A 23,720-nucleotide genomic window follows, 5' to 3' on the forward strand; every position below is an offset into this window, starting at 1 on the left:
CTTATACAACTTGCATTTCATGACATAGAGAGGAGAAGTGATACGAGGAGATGAGACAGTCAGACATTAGTAGAGACGTCACATATGAAGGTGCAGTCAGCAGTTTATCTCATAGACATAACAATGGTGCGGAGGAACATAAAATAGAATAAAATCCCTGTATAACTTGTCCCCACATGTCTCCTCCTGTACACATCTCTTATAGAGATGAGCGAGTAGTATTCGATAGAGTAGGTATTCGATGGAATACTACAGTATTCGAAATACTCATACTCGATCGAGTATCACTCGCTTTTCGAATGTAAAAGTTCGATGGAGAACCAGCATTGATTGGCCGAATGCTATACAGTCGGCCAATCAATGCTGGTTCTTCTCCTACCTTTAGAAGTCTTCTCCGTGCAGCTTTCTCGCGGCGTCTTCCGGCTCTTCATTCACTCTACCAGGCATTGGGCCTGGGCAGAGCCGACTGTGTATGTCCACTTGTAGTGTGGGCATGCGCAGTCGGCTCGTCCCAGGCCCGATGCCTGGCAGAGTGAATGAAGAGCCGGAAGACGCCGCAGGGACGCTGTACGGAGAAGACTTCTCGGAGGATCCAGCCCGACCCTCACTTGTGGACTTGGTAAGTATAATTTGATCGAACGTTGCCTACCCCTGAAACAAGCATTTTCCCCCATAGACTATAATAGGGTTCGATATTCGATTCAAGTAGTTGAATATTGAGGGACTACTCGAAACGAATTTCGAACCTTGGACATTTTACTGTTAGCTCATCTCTAATCTCTTACGCTGGTCTACATTTTTTAAAATTTTCACTGACTTAAAAATTTTTGGCTGATTTTAAACAAATGAAAGTTGCTGAATCCAGATATGAAGTCAAAAATTATGCAATGGGTCACATTTCTTCGCAAATAACGCATTAAGGTTTTCAAGTGAAATATCAGGTGTAATAAGAAGTTCTGCAGAAGTTATAATATGAATAATATTGGTTCCAAGCAGAAAACAAGTCTGTTGTAAAACGAAGAGGGCAATAATAAAATAATAAAAATAGATTTAATAAAATTTAAATTTTTGTGAGACAGAAATTTTCTTTTCTTTGATGCTCTGGTGTACTTTTGATCACGGTTGTAAACACCAACAGTAGTCTGCAGTGGCACAACTAGGAATGGCGGGGCCCCGTGGCGAACTTTTGACATGCCCCCCCCCCCGACGTTGAAAACCTCAACCGGCCCCCTCCTCCGCACTCTATTATGTCCCTTAGTGGCCCCTGAACACAGTATTATGCTCCATAGTGGCCCCTGCACACAGTATTATGTCCCATAGTGGCTCCTGCACACAGTATTATGTCCCTTACTGGCCCCTGCACACAGTATCATTCCCAATAGTGTTTTCAGACCCCAGAGTATAATAATCGGAGATCTGGGGGAATAAAAACAAAAAATTACTGTTTCTTACCTGTCCCCGGTTCCTACGCTGTCTTCTCCGCTGCCGTCCTTCTGAAATGACATCAGACGTCACATGACCCGGGACGCAGGCCGGGTTCATGTGACGTCAGAGACATCAGAAAGGAGGAAGGCAGGAAGGAGGCCTGGCAGGATCATGGAGAGGTAAAGTAACAGTGTTTTTTACGTTCCCTTACCTCTCCCGGTCCGCCGATCATTATACTCGGGGGTCTGCAAAGACCCCCGAGTATAATGATAGAATTTGTGGGGCCCGCGGTGTCACTTGCCGATCCCGGGGCCCGTAATGGCCTATTAAAAAAAACAAAAAAACAACGAAGTGTTAGCGGCTGTCACGGGGCCCCCAAATGGCCCTGGCCCTGTGGCAGCCGCCTCCGCTGCCTCTACGGTAGTTACGCCCCTGGTAGTCTGCCATCATGATTGTGTTCCATTGATATCTGTGTTCCATGGTCTTAATATCCTGATGGAATTGTTCTCCTTGTTTTTCAATCATAGCTCCGAGATTTGAAGGGAAGTAGTTAAGGTGGCTATGAAGGAAATGCAACTGTACACTCATGTTTGCTCCCAGTTTCCGAAAAGCAATCAACAATTTTTCCACTAAAAGGTCATAATTTTGGGCTATGTACAGTACAGACCAAAAGTCTGGACACACCTTCTCATTCAAAGAGTTTTCTGTATTTTCACGACTATGAAAATTGTAGATTCACACTGAAGGCATCAAAACTATGAAGTAACATGTGGAATTATATACTTAACAAAAAAGTGTAACACAACTGGCAATCTGTCTTATAGTCTTGGTTCTTCAAAGTAGCCACCTTTTGTTTTGATTCCTGCTTTGTACAATCTTGGCATTCTCTTGATGAGCTTCAAGAGGTAGTCACCGGGAATAGTCTTCCAAGTGTCTTGAAGGAGTTCCCAGAGATGCTTAGCACTTGTTGGCCCTTTTGCCTTCAATCTGTGGTCCAGCTCACCCTAAACCATCTTGATTGGGTTCAGGTCTGGTGACTGTGGAGGCCAGGTCATCTGGCGTAGCACCCCATCACTCTCCTACTTGGTCAAATAGCCCTTACACAGTCTGGAGGTGTGTTTGGGGTCAATGTCCTGTTGAAAAATAGATGATGGTCCATCTAAACGCAAACCGGATGGAATAGCTTGCTGCTGCAAGATGCTTTGGTAGCCATGCTGGTTCAGTATGCCTTCAATTTTGAATAAATCCTCAACAGTGTCACCAGCAAAGCACCTCCACACCATCACACCTCCTCCTCCATGCTTCACGGTGGAAACCAGGCATGTAGAGTCCATCTGTTCACCTTTTCTGTGCCGCACATACAGTGGTTGGAACCAAAGATCTCTCATTTGGAATCATCAGACCAAAGCGCAGATTTCCACTGGTCTCTCATTTGGACTCCTCAGACCAAAGCGCAGATTTCCACTGGTCTAATGTCCATTCCTTGTGTTCTCTTCTGCTTGTTACCTGTCCTTAGCAGTGGTTTTCTAGCAGCTATTTTACCATGAAGGCCGGCTGCTGCACAAAGTATCCTCTTACCAGTTGTTGTAGAGTTGTGTCTGCTGCTAGAACTCCGTGTGGCATTGACCTGTTCTCTAATCTGAGCTGCTGTTAACCTGCGATTACTGACGCTGGTGACTCGGATGAACTTATCCTCGGCAGCAGAGGTGACTCTTGGTCTTCCTTTGCTGGAGCGGTCCTCATGTGAGCCAGTTTCTTTGTAGCGCTTGATGGTTTTTGCAACTGCACTTGGGGACACTTTCAAAGTTTTCCCAATTTTACGTACTCACTGACCTTCATTTCTTAAAGTAATGATGGCCACTCGTTTTTCTTTACTTAGCTGCTTTTTTCTTGCCATAATACAAATTCTAACAGTCTATTCAGTAGGACTATCAGCTGTGTATCCACCTGACTTCTTCACAACACAACTGATGGTCCCAATCCCATTTATAAGGCAAGAAATCCCACTTATTAAACCTGACAGGGCACACCTGCGAAGTGAAGACCATTTCTGGTGACTACCTCTTGAAACTCATCAAGGCACTGCCAAGAGTGTGAAAAGTAGTAATCAAAGCAAAAGGTGGCTACTTTGAAAAACCTAGAATAGAAGACAGATTGTCAGTTGTTTCACACTTTTTTGTTAAGTATATAATTCCACATGTGGTAATTCATAGTTTTGATGCCTTCAGTGTGAATCTACAATTTTCATTGTCATGGAAATACAGAAAACTCTTTGCGTGAGAAGGTGTGTCCGAACTTTTGGTCTGTACTGTAGTTGCCAAGGTAGTTTGTGATGAGGTTGGAAAAATCAGACCAGACATTTTCTGTGGTTTTCATGGTGTCAAGGAATTCTCTGTCTCTGGTTAGAAGCCAAATTTGCGGGCCATCAAATATGCCAGCTTTCAACTTCTCAATCGAAAGAGCAGGGAATTTCTCACAGATGTACTTGAAGCATTCACCATCTCGATCCAAGGCCCTAATGCATTGTTTCATCAGCCCTAATTTTATGTGCAGAGGAGGGGGTTACACTTTATGGATTAACAAATGGTTCATTCTTAAAGGGATTCTACCACTAAAACACATTTTTTTCTAGTTAACACGTCGGAATAGCCTTTAGAAAGGCTATTCGTCTCCTACCTTTGGAAGTGCTCTCCGCCGCACCGTTCGTTCAAAATACTGGTTTGTATGCTAATTAGTTCTCTCGCAGCGATGGGGGCGTCTCCATTGCAGCTCGAAAACCGACCACAGCGCCGCCTCTATGGTCTTGGGTATCCTCCCCTTCCTTCTTCAGAGTCCTGTCGGACGCCTGCGTAGTACGCTCTGTTCGGCGAAGATTGCCGAACGTACTGCGCATGCACGAAATTGCGGTCCCAGCCATAGTGCGGCCACCGCAATTTCGCGCATGCGCAATACGTTCGGCAATCTTCGCCGAACAGAGCGTACTGCGCAGGCGTCCGACAGGACGCTGAAGAAGGAAGGGGAGGATACCCAAGACCATAGAGGCGGCGCTGCGGTCGGTTTTCGAGCTGCAATGGGGACGCCCCCATCGCTGCGAGAGAACTAATTAGCATACCGATACAAACCGGTATTTTGAACGAACGGCACGGTGGAGAGCCCTTCCAAAGGTAGGAGACGAATAGCCTTTCTAAAGGTTATTCCGACGTGTTAACTAGAAAAAAATGTGTTTTAGTGGTAGAATCCCTTTAATATTCTTCTCACCGAACTTGAAATTCTTTCTTACTGGCCATTCCTTTCTTGTATAATGTTCAGCCTTTGATCGACTGTCCCAGTGGCATAAGAAGCATGAAAATTTGGTGTAGCCACTTTGCTGTCATAGAAGCAGGGATATAACCTTCAAGTCGCCACATAAAATCCAGGAATGATTGTTGCATTTGATTTTCTGGAGAATAGTTCTCATGGAGTCATGTTTCCTTCAGAACCAAGGAGTGAGCAATTGGAATAGAAGCCAATTTATTTCCATTGTGAAGTAACACATATTTAAGTCTTCTCTTGCAGCTGTCAATGAAAAGTCTCCATTCTTCAGTTACATAACAATCACATCCCATTGACTGAATAAGTCCTTTGACATCAATGCAATACACAAGCTCATCCTCCATACGGAAATACTTCAGAAGATCTTTCTATCACGATACATAAATGTGGTCGCCGGTGCCAACAGGTTCTTTTCCTTCAGTCTTGAACCCGGAAACTCTGCTGATGACTTCAGCAGATCAAGATCTCATACAAGGTCGTTCAATTCAGCTTGGTTAAATTGCTGGCACATGTTGGTATCAACTTCTGGGGTCACGTAATCTTTGTCATCGATGCCTATTGATACATTGGACTGACTGAATTCATTGTCATCTGAAATTTCCAAAGTGGTATAGACAGGTATATGAACTTTGTCGCAGTGAGCAACCGGTCTCAGAGCTAAGGCTAGATTTGGGTACTGGATAGAAGATCTTGTTTTTGTGGTAATGCCTGCTATATTGACCATGCAGAAGTAGCAGTTATCAACATGGTTTCACGGCTCTCGCTACACCATTGGAACTCCAAAGCTAAGACTCTTTCTCGTACCCCTAGTCCACTGCCTGAGGCTTTCAAAGCATATCCTGCACACTTTATACGGTGCCCAATTTTTTTCCAGCATAAGCTTTATGCACAAATTTTGAGTTTATCAGTAAACTGAATTTTGCAGGAAAGCTGGATCTGACCAGAGAAAGCAGATGTGATTTTTGGATTCAGCACTCTAAATTGCATAGAGATCACATGTTACCATCAAATCAATGAAATTGATGTAGACCAGTGTTATACTCACCGTAATTCCTCTATCCTGCAGGCTGGACTGGACAGAGCGACCATCAATTCACTGAAGTGAGGACCATACAGATGGTTATAGGACAGGTCAAGTATCTTCAGGGACTGGTTATTCCTTATTACAGAGGCCAACTGGGTGCAGGAAGTGTCTGGTAGATCATTATAAGCCAAACTGTAAGAATAAGAAGGCTTAAAACATTACAATTTTTTAATGACCGTTATCAATAAGAAATAATTGCTCCCATTCTGAATAATTTACAGTAAGTTGGTCCTGGGTTCATCACTTATAGTCACTCATACTGCTATGGACTATAAGAGGTGTATACATTTCTATTTATTTAGTAGCAAGGTGGTAAAATTCTTGACCAAGGAGAATAAACCCATTCAATTAAACAAAGCAACCAAGAACTTTTATCACAGTTCCGCATGTACTGGAGCTTGGTTTATACTCATGGCTAGTGCTGAGGGTTCTCACTTGGGAGAATATATATATACTGTGAGGGATGCCACCTTCTGCCTATAATATCCATTTAATAGCAAAGATAAAGAAAAAAATGCTTATTTAATATTATATTACTGACTATTGGTTTAACATGTATGACACAAATTTACTCTAGTTACAGTACAATAAAATGTCAAGATATAGTGGGGCTTGGCAATGAAAGACAAAGCAAGCCAATGCTATACTAGTCTGCCAATGAGTTAGTGCATTACGTCTTCATCTCACACCTGTCTATTGTACCTGACCTGAACTGTCTGTTACTTGTGATAAACCCTTGACTTGTTCCTAATGTCTGTATCTTGCCATCTGCCTTGGATCCAATATCTGAACATAGCTGCTTGTCAAGACTACCTGCTTGTACCTGACCATTATACTAACGTCTACTGGTATAAACACTGGGGCCCCCTCGAGTAGACATGAGAAACCGCTTCATCACGAGCTGGGTTTGTCTTGATTATTCCAAATTGTTCAGTCTTTAACGAAACTGAGCAAATGGCTGCTTTTAATATAGAATTACAAAGAAACAGAGGCAGGGTATGTAAACCTTGTCTATCTGTTGTGCAATAAAGTGGTTTCATCTATATACACAGTATTTAAACATAATATTTTTTTTACTGACAAGATAATCCCATTAATTTAAAATGTTTTATTAAGGGCTTTTTGGCAAGATTTAACATTTTTATTAAATACATACTGCTGTTCTAACAGCAAAGCACTGATTCCACCTGCACAAAACCGAAAAAACAAACCTCAGTTATTTAACCCCTTCCTGACATCCACCATACTAGTACAACGGATGCCGAGTATTTAACTACGGCGTCCGCCATAGCCGGCTTGTGTCTGCTGTATCATACCTGAGGGTGTGGTACTACTACTGGTAGTTATTTGGGTAGGAAAGCTAGGAGGATATTTGGATGGGAAATTATGAAAGTTTGCATTTCCACGATGTGTCAGAAAGAAGCAGCAAGATGATGAAGACAATGCCGATGATGATTATTTTGATCATAGGACCTAGCAACCGTGTCAGCATGACAAGGTGATATCGGATGAAAAGCCTGCCCAGGGAAGAGTTAGCGAAAGCTTGGGTGTGGTGGTAGTAGTGGCAGACATGTTTCCGCTGCTGCTGGCGAAAGCAACTGCTCATGGTAATTTGCCTTGTGAGAATTTTTTAGTACATTGCCAAACAATGAATTTATAACAATGAGCATGATCTGCAAACAGAAACTTAGCCATGGCCATGCAGGATCAAAAGTATGAACGACATCTCTACATTCCTTTATTTGGAAAAATAGACTTGACAGTGGCAGTGGCAGCATGGCTGTTCTCGTAGTCTTCCCTGTGATCTTCCTGGTAGGCAGGCCAAATCTGCACACAGCACATGGTCATCATCATCATCACCAATGGTTTCTTATTCTATTCATCCTCTTCCACACCAATATTAGTCATCTATAAGGGAATGTGTGGCCAGGAAACAGCAATATATGCCCATTTGTTTGGTAGTTTTGCAAGTTAATTCACACCTGGCCAAGCCATTGGTGGTGCCGTTTCTGACGTAGCACTTAGTGGATTCCACTGTATTTCACCAACTGATTGTATGCACTCAATGGAGGATACCTAGCCACCATTAATTATCTAGAAAAAGCTGTCTCTGCTTTATTTCCTTAGATATCTCAGTCTGGGGAAATTTGTATGACATCATTAAAATTATGGAGCAGCAATTACGGGCAAGGACAATACATGGCTTTCATGCCCCTGGGTCAATTTTTGGAGCGGCAGTCCAGAAACAAGGGAAGATCATGTGCTATTTTCACCCTGATTGTGAAGCCCCTGCTCCAACACCATACAAGACCATCCACCTCCTCGACTTCCTCCTCTCTTGACTATTTCTTGCCACCATGCTCACCAGGGCAAACCATTGCTTCCACTCCTCTTCCTTTTTTTCCCCCTCATTTCATAAGTTAAAGCAAAGTGCTGCTATGTGATTTTTCAATTAATGAGCCTGGATCAGAGGAACCACACAACAGAGGAGCTGCTTTACTGTATTCTGCAGCAAGAAACCTGCTGGATGGCTCCTCGTCAAATCCAGCTGGGCAGCATTGCCAGCGACAATGGCACAAATATTGTTGTTGCACTCCAGTTAGGACAAATACCACATAGTCCTTGTATGGCACTTGTTCATAATCTGGTGGTTTACTGCTTTATTAACTTTATAATAACTGAAAAGAGATGCTCCTAATGGGCAAGAAAAATCTCTGCACATTTCAGCCATTCTTATGTCACAAGAAAAACTACCTACTCAATTTACAGAGACAAAATGGTCTGCCTTTGCAACACCTAAACTGCGATGTTCCAACTTGGTGGACGCTTAAACATGCTGGAGCATCTGTGTGAGCAGCAGAAAGTGGTGAACAATTATTGTATCCAGTTGACCACAGGGATAATGTGTTGTTTCAAGATACGTTATTGGAGGCTCATAAAGGAAGTTTTCTGGTTTCTCAAGCCCTTTGAAGAAGCCACCAAAAATGTCAGCAGGGATGACTGCAGCATCAGTGATGTGACGCCTCTATTGTATATCTTAAAGGAAGCCCTTACAGTCATGCAACGAGTTTCCACCTCTTAGTTAATGTCATTGCCCTTTGTTGATTGAGGAGGACGATGATCTAGGTCAGGGTCATTAAGATGTAGTTGTGGAAAGAATGTTCACCTCACCTCCCCTGGGCCTCTGATCATTATAATCTGGTTTATTTCATAGATATAACAATGGTGCAGAGGAGCATAAAATAGAATAAAATCCCTGTATAACTTGTCCCCACACGTCTCCTCCTCTACACATCTCTTATACTCACCGTAATTTCTCTATCCTGCAGGCTGAACTGGACAGAGCGGCCATCAAGTCACTGAAGTGAGGACCGGACAGATGGTTGTGAGACAGGTCAAGTATCTTCAGGGACTGGTTACTCCTTATTACAGAGGCCAAGTGGGTGCAGGAAGTGTTTGGTAGATTATTTTGATCCAAACTATAACAATATAAAGACAAGATGTGGGTGACTAGAATGATTTTATTTTAGCCACCCTCTCTACTTGTATAGTAAATGTGTCTTCTAACAATATGGCACATGTTGAAGAACTGAGTTTCCGTTGCATCTTAGGCTTCATGCACATGACTAAGTGTACAGGCTGAGGGGGTTCCAATGTATGTCAATGGAAGGCACTCCAATGACACTCGGACACCTTTACTTGTCACATTGATAAGGGGTCATAATCAAATAAGCATGCGCTAGGTGGTACAGAGTCTTACACACACCAATCCTACAGATAATCAATTCCCAAATTCCCAATTATATAGAACTTACCCTTTGCTGATCTACAGCTTGTTATACAGATCAGTAATAGAAATATATTAAAGTGCACTCATAATAACTGTCTTATGGAATCCTGAAGTGCTAGGGACTTGATAGATGGAGCCTTGATAGGTGGGAACAGAGTGAACAAACACTTCCTACCCGACATGTTTTATGCCGAACATAAAGATGATGGACAATCTTCAGGGAATTTAGTAGTTTCTTCTCAGTGCAGAAAGAAAACGAGTCTGTGCTCCAATCCATTGTAGTGGGTGAGTGTTATGAATGTAACATCTCTGCCTGTTCGGGTCTCTGAGCCACCCTCCACTCACACACTGCGGCGCAAGAGGCGGGTTCAGTTTGATTCTTTACTTAGAGTTTTTTCTTGCTCTGTATGAACACCGCTCTATATTACCTATCCTGTGTAATTGAATTTCCACCACACCCATCTCCTGCACCTTGTTTCCCTCTGTCCATCTAGTAGTTAATCTTAGCCTTGCCTGTGTGATTGACAGCCTGTCTACCAATCAAGTTTAGGGCAGGTCCTGGGCTTCCTACAAACAGGTTTTCAGCCCACACAGGTTTGAGGGCTATTCTGTCCTTAGACTTTGTCCTTACTAAGCTCCTCTTTCTGCTACTATTGTATTACTGACCTCTGACTTTTGGCTTTCCTTGTGACCTCTCTCTTTGGATTACTATTTTGCACTGCTTTGTCTCTCTGGCTTTGACCCTTCTCTTGCTGACTCCTCTTCTGTGTTGTTTGTCTTGTCTTGTTCTGTGTACAATTATTGAGAGAAAGGACCGTTGCCAAGTTGCTCCTGTCACTAGGACAGTGTGGCAAGTAAGTAGGGACAGGGGCTGGGTCAAGTTTAAGACACACTATCTCTAGCTTTCCCTTATTCCATTGTTCCAGCAACAGCACTAGGGAATTGCCTAACTATTAGTTCCCTTACAAAGAACATATAACAGCTATACACTTGGTTCAAGGAAGTTGTATCAGCCACAGTGGTCAGATCAGACTGAGAGAGCATCGGGAGTGGAGTTTTTGGGAGAAACAGGGAGAGCCTTTCTGTGGGACCGTCCTTGTCTAGGACACTCCTCATTGGCTGCTGCTCCCCGGACAGCCCTCACTGGGAGCTGCCAACATATTCTCCAACGACAACGCAGAACTGAGTGCAGTACTAGGAACACATCTTATGGCCTATTAAAAAGTGATACACGTGATATAAATGTCCCCAATGTGTTTCCATGGGATGCGGCTCCTCACGCTGTCTGATAAGACTCCATATACAATAGTGTAATAGTAATAATAATAGTGGTAAATGACATTTCATATATGACATAGAGAGGAGAAGTGATATGAGGAGACGAGACAGTCAGACATTAGTAGACGTCACATATGAAGGTGCAGTCGGCAGTTTATCTCATAGACATAACAATGGTGCGGAGGAACATAAAATAGAATAAAATCCCTGTATAACTTGTCCCCACATGTCTCCTCCTGTACACATCTCTTATACTCACTGTAATTCCTCTATCCTGCAGTCTGGACTGGACAGAGCGGCCATCAAGTCACTGAAGTGAGGACCAGACAGATGGTTCTTAGACAGGACAATCTTCTTCAGGAACTTATTATTTGTTATCACAGATACCAACTGCTTGCAGGAAGTGTCTAGCAAGTCATTGTCATCCAAACTGTAAAAATAAGGTGAGATATAGGTGATCCATCCCAGATTTTCTAGCGTATTTCTGTATACTGCTGTGTATCTAGAGAAGACTCAACGTTGAGCTACTGTAAATGATGATTATACTCAATTGGTAGAGCGGATTACTTACACACCCTTTCTTTCTGATCCTGATCTTTCTGATCGCAATCCTCTATTATTGGACATTAGAATCTCTATCCCAGTGAAACTTATTTTTTTTAGTATAATAAATATTTTACTGAACATGTAGATCAAACTACTTTATTGGCTGACCAGAAAAATTACCTTCGCAAGCTTTCAAACCACAGAGACTTCTTCTTCAGCCACTTACAAATTCAGATTGTGCGGCTCCTTTGATATCGATGTTGAAAGCTCTGATTGTGTTAATATTGAAGGAAGCAAAGATGTGCTAGACATGAAGGCATGCCGTCCTATTGAATATTGGTTATAAAATTATTCATAAAGTCTTGATGGGCCAACCTGCCTTGAGTTTGAAAAATGTGCTAAACATGGATCAAGTGAGAGATACACCTGGAAGATGTGCTGTGTGTAATATTAGAAATGCTTTTTGGGGATTGCATAAATAACGTGGCCGGTGCAAGATTGAGCAAAAACAATATTGCATCACATGCATAACAGGGCACATGGTAGGGGTGATCTTTGTCACCCTGCCCTTTGACCTAGGAATGTAAACATTGGCAGAAATTATTAGAGAGCGACAACACGTTATGGGTTAAAAAACAGGTAATCAGGGAATATTATACAATGATAATTTGATATTACATTTGTCCCTGATATATCCATTGCAGTCTCCGGCCTTACTATAACTCCTAGGCAGCATGCCCACTGCCTCGGGGTTATGTTTGACTCTCCTTTCCTTTTTTTTGAAGACCTTTCCTTCAACCCCCATATCAAATCACTTGCACGCGCCTGTCACCTCCACCTCAAAAACATCTCCAGAATACGCCCTTTCCTTACCATAGACACATTAAAGACAATTATTGTCTCTCTGATTCATCCTCGCCTTGACTACTGTAACTCCTTACTAATCGGTCTTCCCCTCACTAAACTCTCCCCTCTACAATCTATTCTGAATGCAGCGGCCAGGCTCATCTATCAGTCTAGACGCTACAGCGATGCCTCCGGTCTGTGCCGGTCGCTATATTGGCTGCCTATTCATTACAGAATAAAATATAAAGTTATCCCCCTCCTCCACAAGGCTCTCCATAATGCTGCACCTCCATACATTTCCTCCCTCAGTTCTGTCTACTGCCCAAAAAAATTGTCTGACCCCTGTATAAGCAATGCTACCTCCGATGCCGCCCCTGCTACCTCTTCTGTCACCCACTCTACCCTATAGAATGTAAGCTCTTGGGAACAGTGTTCGCAGTCCCTTGTTTAAATTAACTACTTCTTTGTAATGTATCCTTTTTATGTATACACGAACCCTACATTTTGTAAAGTGCTGCAGAATGTTGTCACTATATAAATAAATTGTATTATTATTATTATATTTTTTACAGGGTTAAATTCCTCTGTACCTATAAAAAGTTAAGATTATTAAAACCCAAGAATATCATGCTGGTATGAAAATGAATTGGATGAAGTCAGTCCTGTTACCAATTCATGGCTATAATACTTCACTGAATTTGTATGTTAGTGGTGGACCAAATGAAATATCTAGGTATATCTATCTCTAGAAATCTTGACACTATTTTTAGACTTAATTTCATTTCAGGATATGTGTAGTCTGAGTGATGTGCTAATTTATAGTACAGGTGGCCCCCAAATCACAGTCCTGTACACATCTCGTATACTCACTGTAATTCCTCTATCCTGCAGGCTGGACTGGACAGAGCGGCCATCAAGTCACTAAATTGAGGACCATACAAACTGTTATAAGACAGGTCAAGTATCTTCAGGGACTGGTTATTCCTTATTACAGAGGCCAACTGGGTGCAGGAAGTGTCTTGTAGATTATTACCAGCCAAACTGTAAGAATACGAATATGAGATGTGAGGGATAATATACAGTAAAAAAGTACAAAATCTTTATATTGTGAAAGAGAAAAATTGCCTTCCGGGGGTGGGTTTGGAAGTTCATAAGGTAGTTTGAGCATAAAGGGTTGCAAACATTAATGTTACTATGCTGACCATTGTCTAACTCCCCCCCACCCCTTCATCTGCATATGTAGCTGTCCATATGTTGTTGATTTCTGCTCTCATGTCTGGATGAGGTTACTCTGCAGATAAATACAATATATTTAATGTATGTATACATCATTTAGTATCATAATTCTAATTGGAAGCAACACGTAAAAGCATTATTCCCATTGAATAGAGCCTAATTGAATTATCAGGCCTGATATAAAAAAAAAAAACTATTACTGTGAAGTTATGTTGGAAAAAGATGTCACACATGCGGTGTGTTACCAGCCTGTCCGGTAGGCATATATTTATTTCCTTTTCTTCCAGAAGGGAATGGGAAGCTCAAATACAACAAAGTGAAATCCCTAGTTTGGGGATCAGATTATACCACACCATTTGGAAAGGGGTACACAGGTATCCCAAATGCTGTTCATAGAAGCAGTAAAAGAGAAAGTGTGACGAGGAAATGGGAAATTTGCATATTAATACAGAATGTAAGACCATTGCTCTTATTATGCTTTTTTTCTCGTCCAATTAGTAATCCAGGCATTGACTCTATGAGACTATTTGGAATCATGTAGAAAGACCGGTGGATGGAAAAGACACTGCGCTACTCCATAGCTGTCGAATACACACGCACTTTATTGAGGTTTCTTACACACGACGCATTGGACAGCGTTTCGGGGAATACCCCTTTATCAAGTGTATAACCGATATACACGCGTATCCTTACAGGAGGTCTAGTAATAGGCTTTCTGCAGAGATGCGTAGTGTATAGGAATGCGGTTATACACTTGATAAAAGTGTATTCCCCCGAAACGCTGTCCAATGCGTCGTGTGTAAGAAACCTCAATAAAGTGCGTGTGTATTCAACATCTATGGAGTAGCGCAGTGTCTTTTCCATCCACCGGTCTTTCTACATATTTGCTTCTCCCCTTGGGGGTGTTGGATGTTTCCACTGTTGCTGATGGTCTCCAGTTTACAAGTTTCTGAACTGTCAACCTATTTGTACTATTAGAAAAGGTGACAGGAGTGTGTTGCTCGGTACTCCATTGTACTTGTCTGTGATGCCTTGAGCCTATGTGCAGTGTCATTGGTGTATATAAGGTGTATCATATGATTATGGTGTGTATATGTTGGTTGGAATATATAAATGATGTCAGTTAACCCTTCAGGACCAAGCATTATTCATTCCCCAATACTCAGGCCAAATTTAGCACTTTGGTATGCCTGCTTTACACAGCAATAGCTTGTTCATGGCTTTGCATATCCCAACTATTTTTATCACTTTTTTCAGGACACATAAGGCTTACAATAGCTAGTCTTATTTGTTAAATAAGTTTAATATTTTTTCTGCTAGAAGTAGAAGTATGGTATAAAATGTAAAAAAAAATACATGTTGCTTCTTTTTCCTAAAGCAAAATAGTTTTTATATATACTATTGCACAAAAACATATTAAAATCACAGGGTTTCACATGTATATAGTTTTTCAACAAAAATTAGGTTTTATCTGGTTTTATATTCAGTATGGCTTATTTACTGAACCTCTAGTCCATGTGTAAATTACCCAGTAGTTTAGTATAGTGGAGGGCTGTAAACTGTTAGGCTGCATTCACACAGAGTAACGCCAGGCGTCATTTGTGTGTAATTTGTGTGTCTTTTACGGCCGTCATAAAACGTTTACATAGAGTTCTATAGGGAAAGACGGCCGTCATTTACGGCCGTCATTCACGGTCGTCATTGTAATGACGGCCGTAAATGACGGCCGTAAATTACGGACGTCTTTTCCTATAGAACTCTATGTAAACGTTTTATGACGGCCGTAAAAGACACACAAATTACACACAAATGACGCCTGGCGTTACTCTGTGTGAATGCAGCCTTAGTGTGAGCTCTAGCTAGACTCCCTACTGCGACTGAGTAAACAGTTACATTTTGTAGATAAAAGTGATAATAAAAGTCCTAAAAGCCTCCCTTATCACAGTGTAACTCCCGACAGTAACTTCAGCATGGAGATTTGGTACTTATCACTTGTAGAGGAGCAGTTGTACATCACAGATGTGTGACGAATTAACATGACTGAAGCACCGGGCATCAGATAAGGTGACACACTAGTGGGATAGTAATAATAATAGTGGTAGATGACATTTATATGACATAGAGAGAAGAAGTGATATGAGGATATGAGACAGTCAGACAGTAGTAGAGATACCACATATGAAGGTGCAGTCATCAGTTTATCTCATAGACATAACAATGGTGCGGAAAAGCATAAAATAGAATGAAATCCCTGTATAACTTGTCCCCACATGTCTCCTCCTGTACACATCTCGTATACTCACTGTAATTCCTCTATCCTGCAGGCTGGACTGGACAGAGTGGCCATCAAGTCACTGAAGTCAGGACCAAACAGAGGGTTACCAGACAAGTCAAGTATCTTAAGGGATTGGTTATTCCTTATTCCAGACGCCAACTGGGTGCAGGAAGTGTCTGGTAGATTATTAAAATCCAAACTGTAACAAGAAGATGAGATGAGGTTGACACAGCTATATAGAGTTAGTATAAAATCTGCACATTGTCCCCTGACTTTTAGTAAATATTGTCACAACTAGTTGTCAATGAGGTCTGAGCTACAAGAAGATTTTTGTGGAATAAATGTACAGTATCTTCTAAGATCATTATGTCAGGAAAAATGACAGCTCCTCTAAGATTCAGTAACACACTGGTGATGTCTTCTCTGATATGGCTGTTCCTTTCGATCATCTCCTCAATCCACCTAGACTGCCACAATGGCTTATACTAATAATTGTCAAATTTACTGTAGAGACATCTTTGACCTTCCAACCTGCTGCCCTCTGCAACCACTATAGCAATACAAATTCTGTACACTCAGTTAGAATCCGCACCAGACCCTAGAATAAGTACAAACTCAAGATCCCCTAAATATTACAGTCCCTAAATCAGATCTCCTACGAGAACCCCAGAGACCTTAAACACACCATGGACTAGACCTCCTACCAACCCCTAGAAAAGATCCCTTACCACACATCCTAGATAAAAAAAACGCAAATCTATTCTTCAGGATGTAATTAGGAGAACAGTGCACTCTGTATGCCGCCCTCTAAAGGGCAGCCTCCTGAACATCACGCATGACTCAGTTAATAAGTCTACTATCATGATGCGGATTTAATTGCCAAATTAGTATTTCTATTCCAAAAGGAACATATTCCCAGCTATGGACAGCGCTGTTTCTGTCTTTTGGACCTCCTCAGCATAGCGCAGGGATACTGATTTGGCAGAGTGAGAGACTATAGACCAGGGTCAGAGGATAATCATACAGTTAGGAGAACAGTGCCTCTGTATGCTGCCCTCTATGATTACCCCCTACACATCCTACATTCAAATATGCTTACCTATTACTTACCTATCACCACCACAGATCTTTGTTTTCCTGGGGTTATGAAAAGTTTCATTTAACCAATATGTTCATTTTCTGTATGTCTAGAGTAGTTTAAAGATTAATATATAACTCCTTTATACACCTCCACTTATACACTTATGGCTCAGGGTTGGGGCAAGCTTAGGTTCCATCAGCAGCAGATATTGGCTATATAGTAAGTTCAGCTAAAACCCTGCAGAATGACCAGGATTGGTGCTACAATGATGGACATCCACCACTTACATGTCACCGTCAATTATGAGCACGGCATGTACGTGGTATTACATGAAATGTAGATTCGCATTGTAAAGCAATCACTGACCCAGTAAGATGATCAGGTGTCATGGTAAGTACAGCTCAAACAAATGCTCTAGGCCTGCCATGATATTTATAACAAGTTGTCCCCACATGTCTCCTCCTGTACACATCTCTTATACTCACCGTAATTCCTCTATACTGCAGTCTGGACTGGACAGAGCGGCCATCAAGTCACTGAAGTGAGGACCAGACAGACTGTTATTAGACAGGTCAAGTATCTTCAGGGACTGGTTATTCCTTATTATAGAGGCCAACTGGGTGCAGGCAGTGTCTGGTAGATTATTCTTAGCTAATCTGTAAGAATAAATAAAAAGGTGAGATGTTTGTGATGTGTCACATAATATTACTCTAAAATCTTTAGATTGTGCATGTGAAAAGAAAATGTGCCCTCTCACTGTTGGTAAAATATAGTGTAGACCAGGGGTCCTCAAACTTTTTAAACAGTGGGCCAGTTCACTGTCCCTCAGACCATTGGAGGGCCGAAATATAGTTTAAAGGGATTCTACCATTAAAATGACATTTTTTCTCGATAACACGTAGGAATAGCCTAAAGAAAGGCTATTCTTCTCCTACCTTTAGATGTCTTTCTTAAGGCTATTCCTATGTGTTATTGAGAAAAAATGGAGATGAATGCAACTGTGGGGTGCAGAGGGACACTCAATTTTCAATCTCAGAGGACATTCACGCTTGTGCTCGGTGTCTGCATTCTGTCAGGTTTCCATCTTCAGTCCCAGCGAAACTGGACAGGGGATGGAAACCCGGCAGTCACCTTTATAACCCATTCAATTGAATGGGTTTGTAAAGGTGACCACCAGTGTCTGCCTGTGGCCTGTTGGCGGGGAAACCGTTTTTTTTAGCCGGACACAAAGTCAGACATGCAGGACTTTGTGTCCGGCTAAAAAAACAAAAAAAAAAAAAAAGTTTTCCCCACAGACAGGGCACAGGCGGACACTGGTGGTCACCTTTTGTTTTTTTTTAGCTCACTGAATAAACAGTGTGAGGGAGCCTGCAAATCTGAAAAAAATCTGTTTCTTAAGGGGTTTTTTGTTGCTCACCCAATAAACAGTCTTGTGGCCTGTGTTAGGGCTCGTTCACACGGAGTAAACGCGGCGTAATCGCGCACCGTAAAAAAACGCGGCGTACACGCGCCGTAAATGCGCCACAATGCGCGGCGCGTTTACTCTGTGTGAACGAGCCCTTAAACTAAAAAGATTTCCTTTTGCTAAAGGTTTTATTTTAGGTTACCCAATTAACATACAAGCTGCTGCCATTGTAGTGCAAAAAAAAAAGCTGTCTGATGCAGTTCACTATTAGTCACTGACCAGGTCATCTTTTTAGGGCTTTTCTATTTGTAAATAGTTTTTGTAAAATCAAACAAAAAGACATACACTCAGTGTTAGTTTGTGCAGCAGTATAGGGTGAATGATAACTATATGGCCAAACCACAGACACAATGGAGTGGGTAACTGTGAGAGGAAAGAGAAGAACAACTTCTACTTCATAATAACTTTTAGAAGATAGTCCAGCTTTTTCATTTGGCAGGCCAGGCACATTGACGGTTTGCCCCAATTTTTTCTTGAAATTCTGTAAATTCTCAGTCCACCAACACAATGTTGATGTGACATATGCTCCCATAAAGGGACAGCCAGCAGGTGAATCCAGGTTTATAGAATTCCATGTCATAGTATATTCTAGCTGTTTTTAGATGGCAAGCCAGACCAGCTGATAGTGTGTCAAAAACTTTCATCAAATTTTTTAATTGGCACTCATTGGTGTTGCATTTGCCTTCATAAAGTGAAAAATTTTTGTGCCTTTTTTTTCAATTTAGTAAATTCTTTATCGCTCCAGTTTTCATGTGGCAGGCACAATGACAATGCCACAAATTTTTCTTCTAATTGTATACTTGCCACTGTCACTCTATTTGCATAATAACAAGAAAATAAAACAAACAACCCCACTATAGTTTCTTCCAATCCCAAAACAGTGGTGTGGCATTCTGTTTCCATAAATGAATCATTTTTGGCGGCTTTAAACTTGGCTCTCAGCCACAAATTTGGCCCCCGAATAATAATAAGTCTGTTGGACCTACGAGTACAATTCATCAAAACGGGCTACTTATTCTAAAAAAACAATTGCTTTTTCAAATATAACTACCATGTGTGTCTAAAAAAAAGCATGGGCAAGCAACTTGCCTCATAAAAGGGTGATTTTGGTATGCAAATGAGTTCTTTCCCAGCACTGGAGGCGGTCCCCAGCACTCAAACAGCACTGGGAGCGTCCCCAATGCTGCGAGAGAAATCTCCAGTGCCGCCTTTATCTTTTTCTGGAACGCCCTCTCCCTGCGTCTTCTTCCGTCCTGGGGTTCAATCTTCTAGACATGCGCAGTTGGCTCTGCCATCGGGCCTTGGGCATCGCCGACTGCGCATACCCGGGGCACAAGAAAATGGCTGTGTAAACCAGCTTACTGTGTAAGTGGCCATTTTCTTGTGGCCTGGGCATGCGCAGTCGGCTCTGCCTCAAGGCCAGATAGCAGAGCCGACTGCGCATGCCTAGAATATTGAATCCCAGAACGGAAGAAGATGCAGGGAGAGGGTGTTCCAGAAGAAGATAGAGGCAGCGCTGGAAATTTCTCTCACAGCATTGGGGAGGCCCCCAGTGCCATTTGAGCGCTGGGGACCGCCCCAAGTGCTGCGAGAGAACTCATTTGCATACTGAAGAAAACGCGTATTTCTACCGAACGGCGGCACAGAGAAGACATCTAAAGGTAAGAGAAGAATAGCCTTTCTTAAGGCTATTCCTACGTGTTAGTCAGAAAAAAAGGGTATCCAATGATAGGATCCCTTTAAACGTTAAAATGTGTAAAAGTGAGTGTCAGTGAAGGGTATGGTTGAGTTTGAAGTTAGTATCCTCTGCTTATCATCCCTTTTTTCCCACCAATCAATTATTTTGAAGAGCCAAAGACACCTGTACGAGCACTACATGCCAGAATCTGCTACGCTCAGGACACCATCTATTTCACAGAGATTTTTCTGGGTATTGCAGCATCATCCCTTTCACTTGAATGGACATTACTGGGAACAGCCACAATGAATAAGATTGCACTTTGTGTAAACCCTGGCAGGTAAGTAATAAAAATTCTGTAGTGAATGAATGAGCACTGTAGTCCTTTCAGAAGAGCTGACCAACAGGATCCAGAAAGCCGAAACTCTACTTACCTAAAATTTATGGTCTCTCTTAAGAATAAGCCATCAATGTAATAACCTGGACAATCCGTTTACCATGAGATCATGAGATCAGTTTGCTCCTTTCTTGTTGTGAGATTAGTCCCATAGGATCATTTTATATAAGGTATGTGATGCCCACCTACTGTTAGAATTGCCTAAAGGTGACCTCGCCTTCCTCTCTGACCATTCCCCTGTTTTCTGTGTCTTTCTTCCCCCGTCCTCTTGCCATCACTCCAATACTTGGAGACTAAACGTGTTCAGTGCTTTGAGGACCTGAAGCTCAGCACCTCAAACTTTCTTCAGGACTAGAGATGAGCGAACAGTAAAATATTCAATGTTCGGTATTCGTTATGAATAGCATCTCAATATTCGACTATTCGAACGAATAATGAACCCCATTATAGTCTATGGGAGAAAATGCTTTGTTTCAGGGGATCCCACCATTCGACTCAGGAGGGTCACCAAGTCCACTATGACACCTCAGCAAATGATGCCAACACCTCTGCAATGCAACTGGGACAGCAGGGGAAGCATGTCTGGGGCATCTAACATGTCCAAGTCCCTCTATTACCCCAACATCACAGCCTAACAACTACACACTTTCCACATTCAAAAAAACCTCTATCAAAGTGGGAAAATACATGGAAACCTAGTTGTTAGAGTAGTTCTTTACCCATGTACTCATGGTATATTACTTTATGTCTGTAATGGTCAGATGGCCATTTTGTCTTTTAGTATCCATGTCTAACCCGCACTCAACCTTTTGTGCTGTTGAGATTGCCAAAAGTATGGGACAACAAGTTAGTCATTCAGATTGTGGTCAACAAGATATGCAATTGTGGCAGATGGGCCATTGTTGTTGTTCTGCGGTTTTTCTCAGAAATAAGGAAGATAGCTGTCAACGTTTATCATTTTCAGTCCAATTAGCAGAGCAATGATGGATGCCAGATTTAGGGAAAAAGTCCCCAGATTTCTTTGGTCGCATACTAAAAGAATGTATTTTTGGCCAGGTTATGCATGACGCCTGACCAGTCACATGTACTACTATTTTAGGCTGTCAGTACATGATTGGACAATTTAGGATTGTTGACAATAACTGTATTGGTGGAATTTTGATCTAATCTGATTGGTTAATTTCTGATATACTCTTTGATTGGTTAATTCTCAATGACAATACTTACTATAAAATAAACTGATTCTGGGCGGAACTTTGCAGAGCTCTGTCCGGACGCACAGAAATCTAACTCATGTGTGTCTGTCTTTAATATCTGATTATATGGTCTACCTGGTCGGTCCTGGGGTAAGGTAAATGACAACTCTAACATTCTTTACTCCCCAAATGGATGGACACAAACCCCAATTTAAGCTCAACAAACATTAACAAGCACCCCTTTAAATCACGTTCCCCATGACAACCACAGATGGAATAGGCAATGGGAAATCCTTCAGTCCCCACCCTGAACTGTCATTGTGGATGTGTGCGTGTGATTAAGACCTTCCAAAATTCACTTTTAAGGCCCTTAACATGAGCCCTTCCAAATTAAGTTACAGGCCCTTAATCTGAGTTACCAGCAGAAATTGAGGCCCTTCAGGTGAATTCAGCCTTCTACCTGCAGAGTTTTAGGCCCTTTAACTTAGTTCAGCCTTGCACCAGCAGAGATTTGTTGGCCCTTTGGGTGAGTTGAGCCTTTAAAAAGCAGTGTTTTTGGCCCTTGGCATGAGTAGAGCCTTTAAAAAGCAGTGTTTTTGGCCCTAGGAGTGAGTAGAGCCTTTAAAATACAGTGATTTTGGCCCTTGGAGTGAGTGGAGCCTTTAAACTACAGTGCTTTTGGCCCTTGGCATGAGTAGAGCCTTTAGAAAGCAGTGTTTTTGGACCTTGGACTGAGTAGAGCCTTGCACCAGCAGTGTTTTTGGCCCTTGGAGTGAGTGGAGCCTTGGAACTACAGTGCTTTTGGCCCTTGGCATGAGTAGAGCCTTTAGAAAGCAGTGTTTATGGCCCTTGGAGTGTGTAGAGCCTTGCACCAGCAGTGTTTTTGGCCCCTGGAGTGAGTAGAAACTCTAACCAGCAGAGTTGGGGGGAATCAGGGTGGATTGACACTCTAACCAGCAGAGTTGGGGGTATCAGGGTGGATTGACACTCTAACCAGCAGAGTTGGGGGTATCAGGGTTGATTGATCCTAGTAGGATCAGAATTGTGCAGCGCTGATGGAGGAGGAGTATGAGGAGGAGGAGGAGTATGAGGAGGAGGAGGAGGAATTGGAGAGGGTGAGCATAGGCATGCAACTTCATGTCAGGGTGCTTGACACCGGTGGACATGAAAATGATGGGTCTATCCAGTGGCTATTCATTTTTATGAGCGTCAGCCGGTCAGCACTGTCAGCTGACAGCCGGGTGCACTTATCCGTAATTATGCCACTGGCAGCGCTGAAGACCCTTTCATAAAGCACGCTGGCGGCAGGGCAGGAAAGGACCTCCAATGCGTACAGCGCAAGTTCAAACCACAAATCCAACTTGGAGACCCAATAAGTATAGGCCGCAGAGGGATCAGAGAGGACAGGGCTGGTGTCGGCCAGGTACTCCCGCAACATGCACCTTTACTTGTCCCTCCTGGTGACACTAGGCCCCTCAGTGGCGGTACTTTGGCGAGTGGGTACCATTAACGTGTCCCAGACCTTGGAGAATGTGCCCCTGCCGGGTGTGGACCAGATGACAGTTTGTCGCCTATTGGAGGAACTCTCCTTTGTGCCACCAACGACAGTTGATGGAAACATCTCCATCATATTCTGCACCAGTTGCTTGTGGCAATCACTCATGCGACTGGCCCTCCCTTCTACCGGAATAAAATTACAAACAAAATTTTTATACCGGGGGTCGAGGATTGCAAAAATCCAGTAGTCGTTGCTCTCCAGGATTTTGGCAATGCGTTTGTCAGTTGCAAAGCACTCCAACCTGTATTCAGCCATGTGTGCCAGAGTGTTACTTGACGGATTTCACCGAGCAAACCCCCGAGATTTCGATTTTTGACTGGATAGTAGCTCTTAGGAAGTAGGCTATGCTGAAAAGTTTATTGGGACACTTATTTTTGTGTGTAGTTTTCTGTATATTTTATTGTTGTAATTGAAATTAATGCTTTTATTAGATAGTATATATTGAATTTAATGATTTGGAGTGATATTTGCATTGTATTGTATTTTATTTCTTTTTAACTGTAAGCAGTCCAACTGATAGAGAACATTTGTTTTGTGTTCTGGCTTTTATTAA

General features: G+C 42.2%; 1 protein-coding gene across 1 annotated transcript in view; it reads right to left on the bottom strand.

Annotated features, from left to right (window-relative positions):
* Positions 1 to 23,720, bottom strand: part of LOC142214341 (NACHT, LRR and PYD domains-containing protein 12-like) — a 176,738-nt gene that overhangs the window by 126,703 nt on the left and 26,315 nt on the right. Inside the window, exons 6-11 of the mRNA XM_075283269.1 lie at positions 17,359 to 17,529; positions 15,821 to 15,991; positions 13,152 to 13,322; positions 11,149 to 11,319; positions 9,130 to 9,300; positions 5,783 to 5,953 (exon numbers count right to left, since the gene is read on the bottom strand). Of these exons, the coding sequence (XP_075139370.1) occupies positions 5,783 to 5,953; positions 9,130 to 9,300; positions 11,149 to 11,319; positions 13,152 to 13,322; positions 15,821 to 15,991; positions 17,359 to 17,529 (1,026 nt within the window). The remainder of the gene's footprint in view (positions 1 to 5,782; positions 5,954 to 9,129; positions 9,301 to 11,148; positions 11,320 to 13,151; positions 13,323 to 15,820; positions 15,992 to 17,358; positions 17,530 to 23,720) is intronic.

Source organism: Leptodactylus fuscus, chromosome 7 (genome assembly GCF_031893055.1).
Source record: "Leptodactylus fuscus isolate aLepFus1 chromosome 7, aLepFus1.hap2, whole genome shotgun sequence".
In the NCBI taxonomy this organism is placed as follows: domain Eukaryota; kingdom Metazoa; phylum Chordata; class Amphibia; order Anura; family Leptodactylidae; genus Leptodactylus; species Leptodactylus fuscus.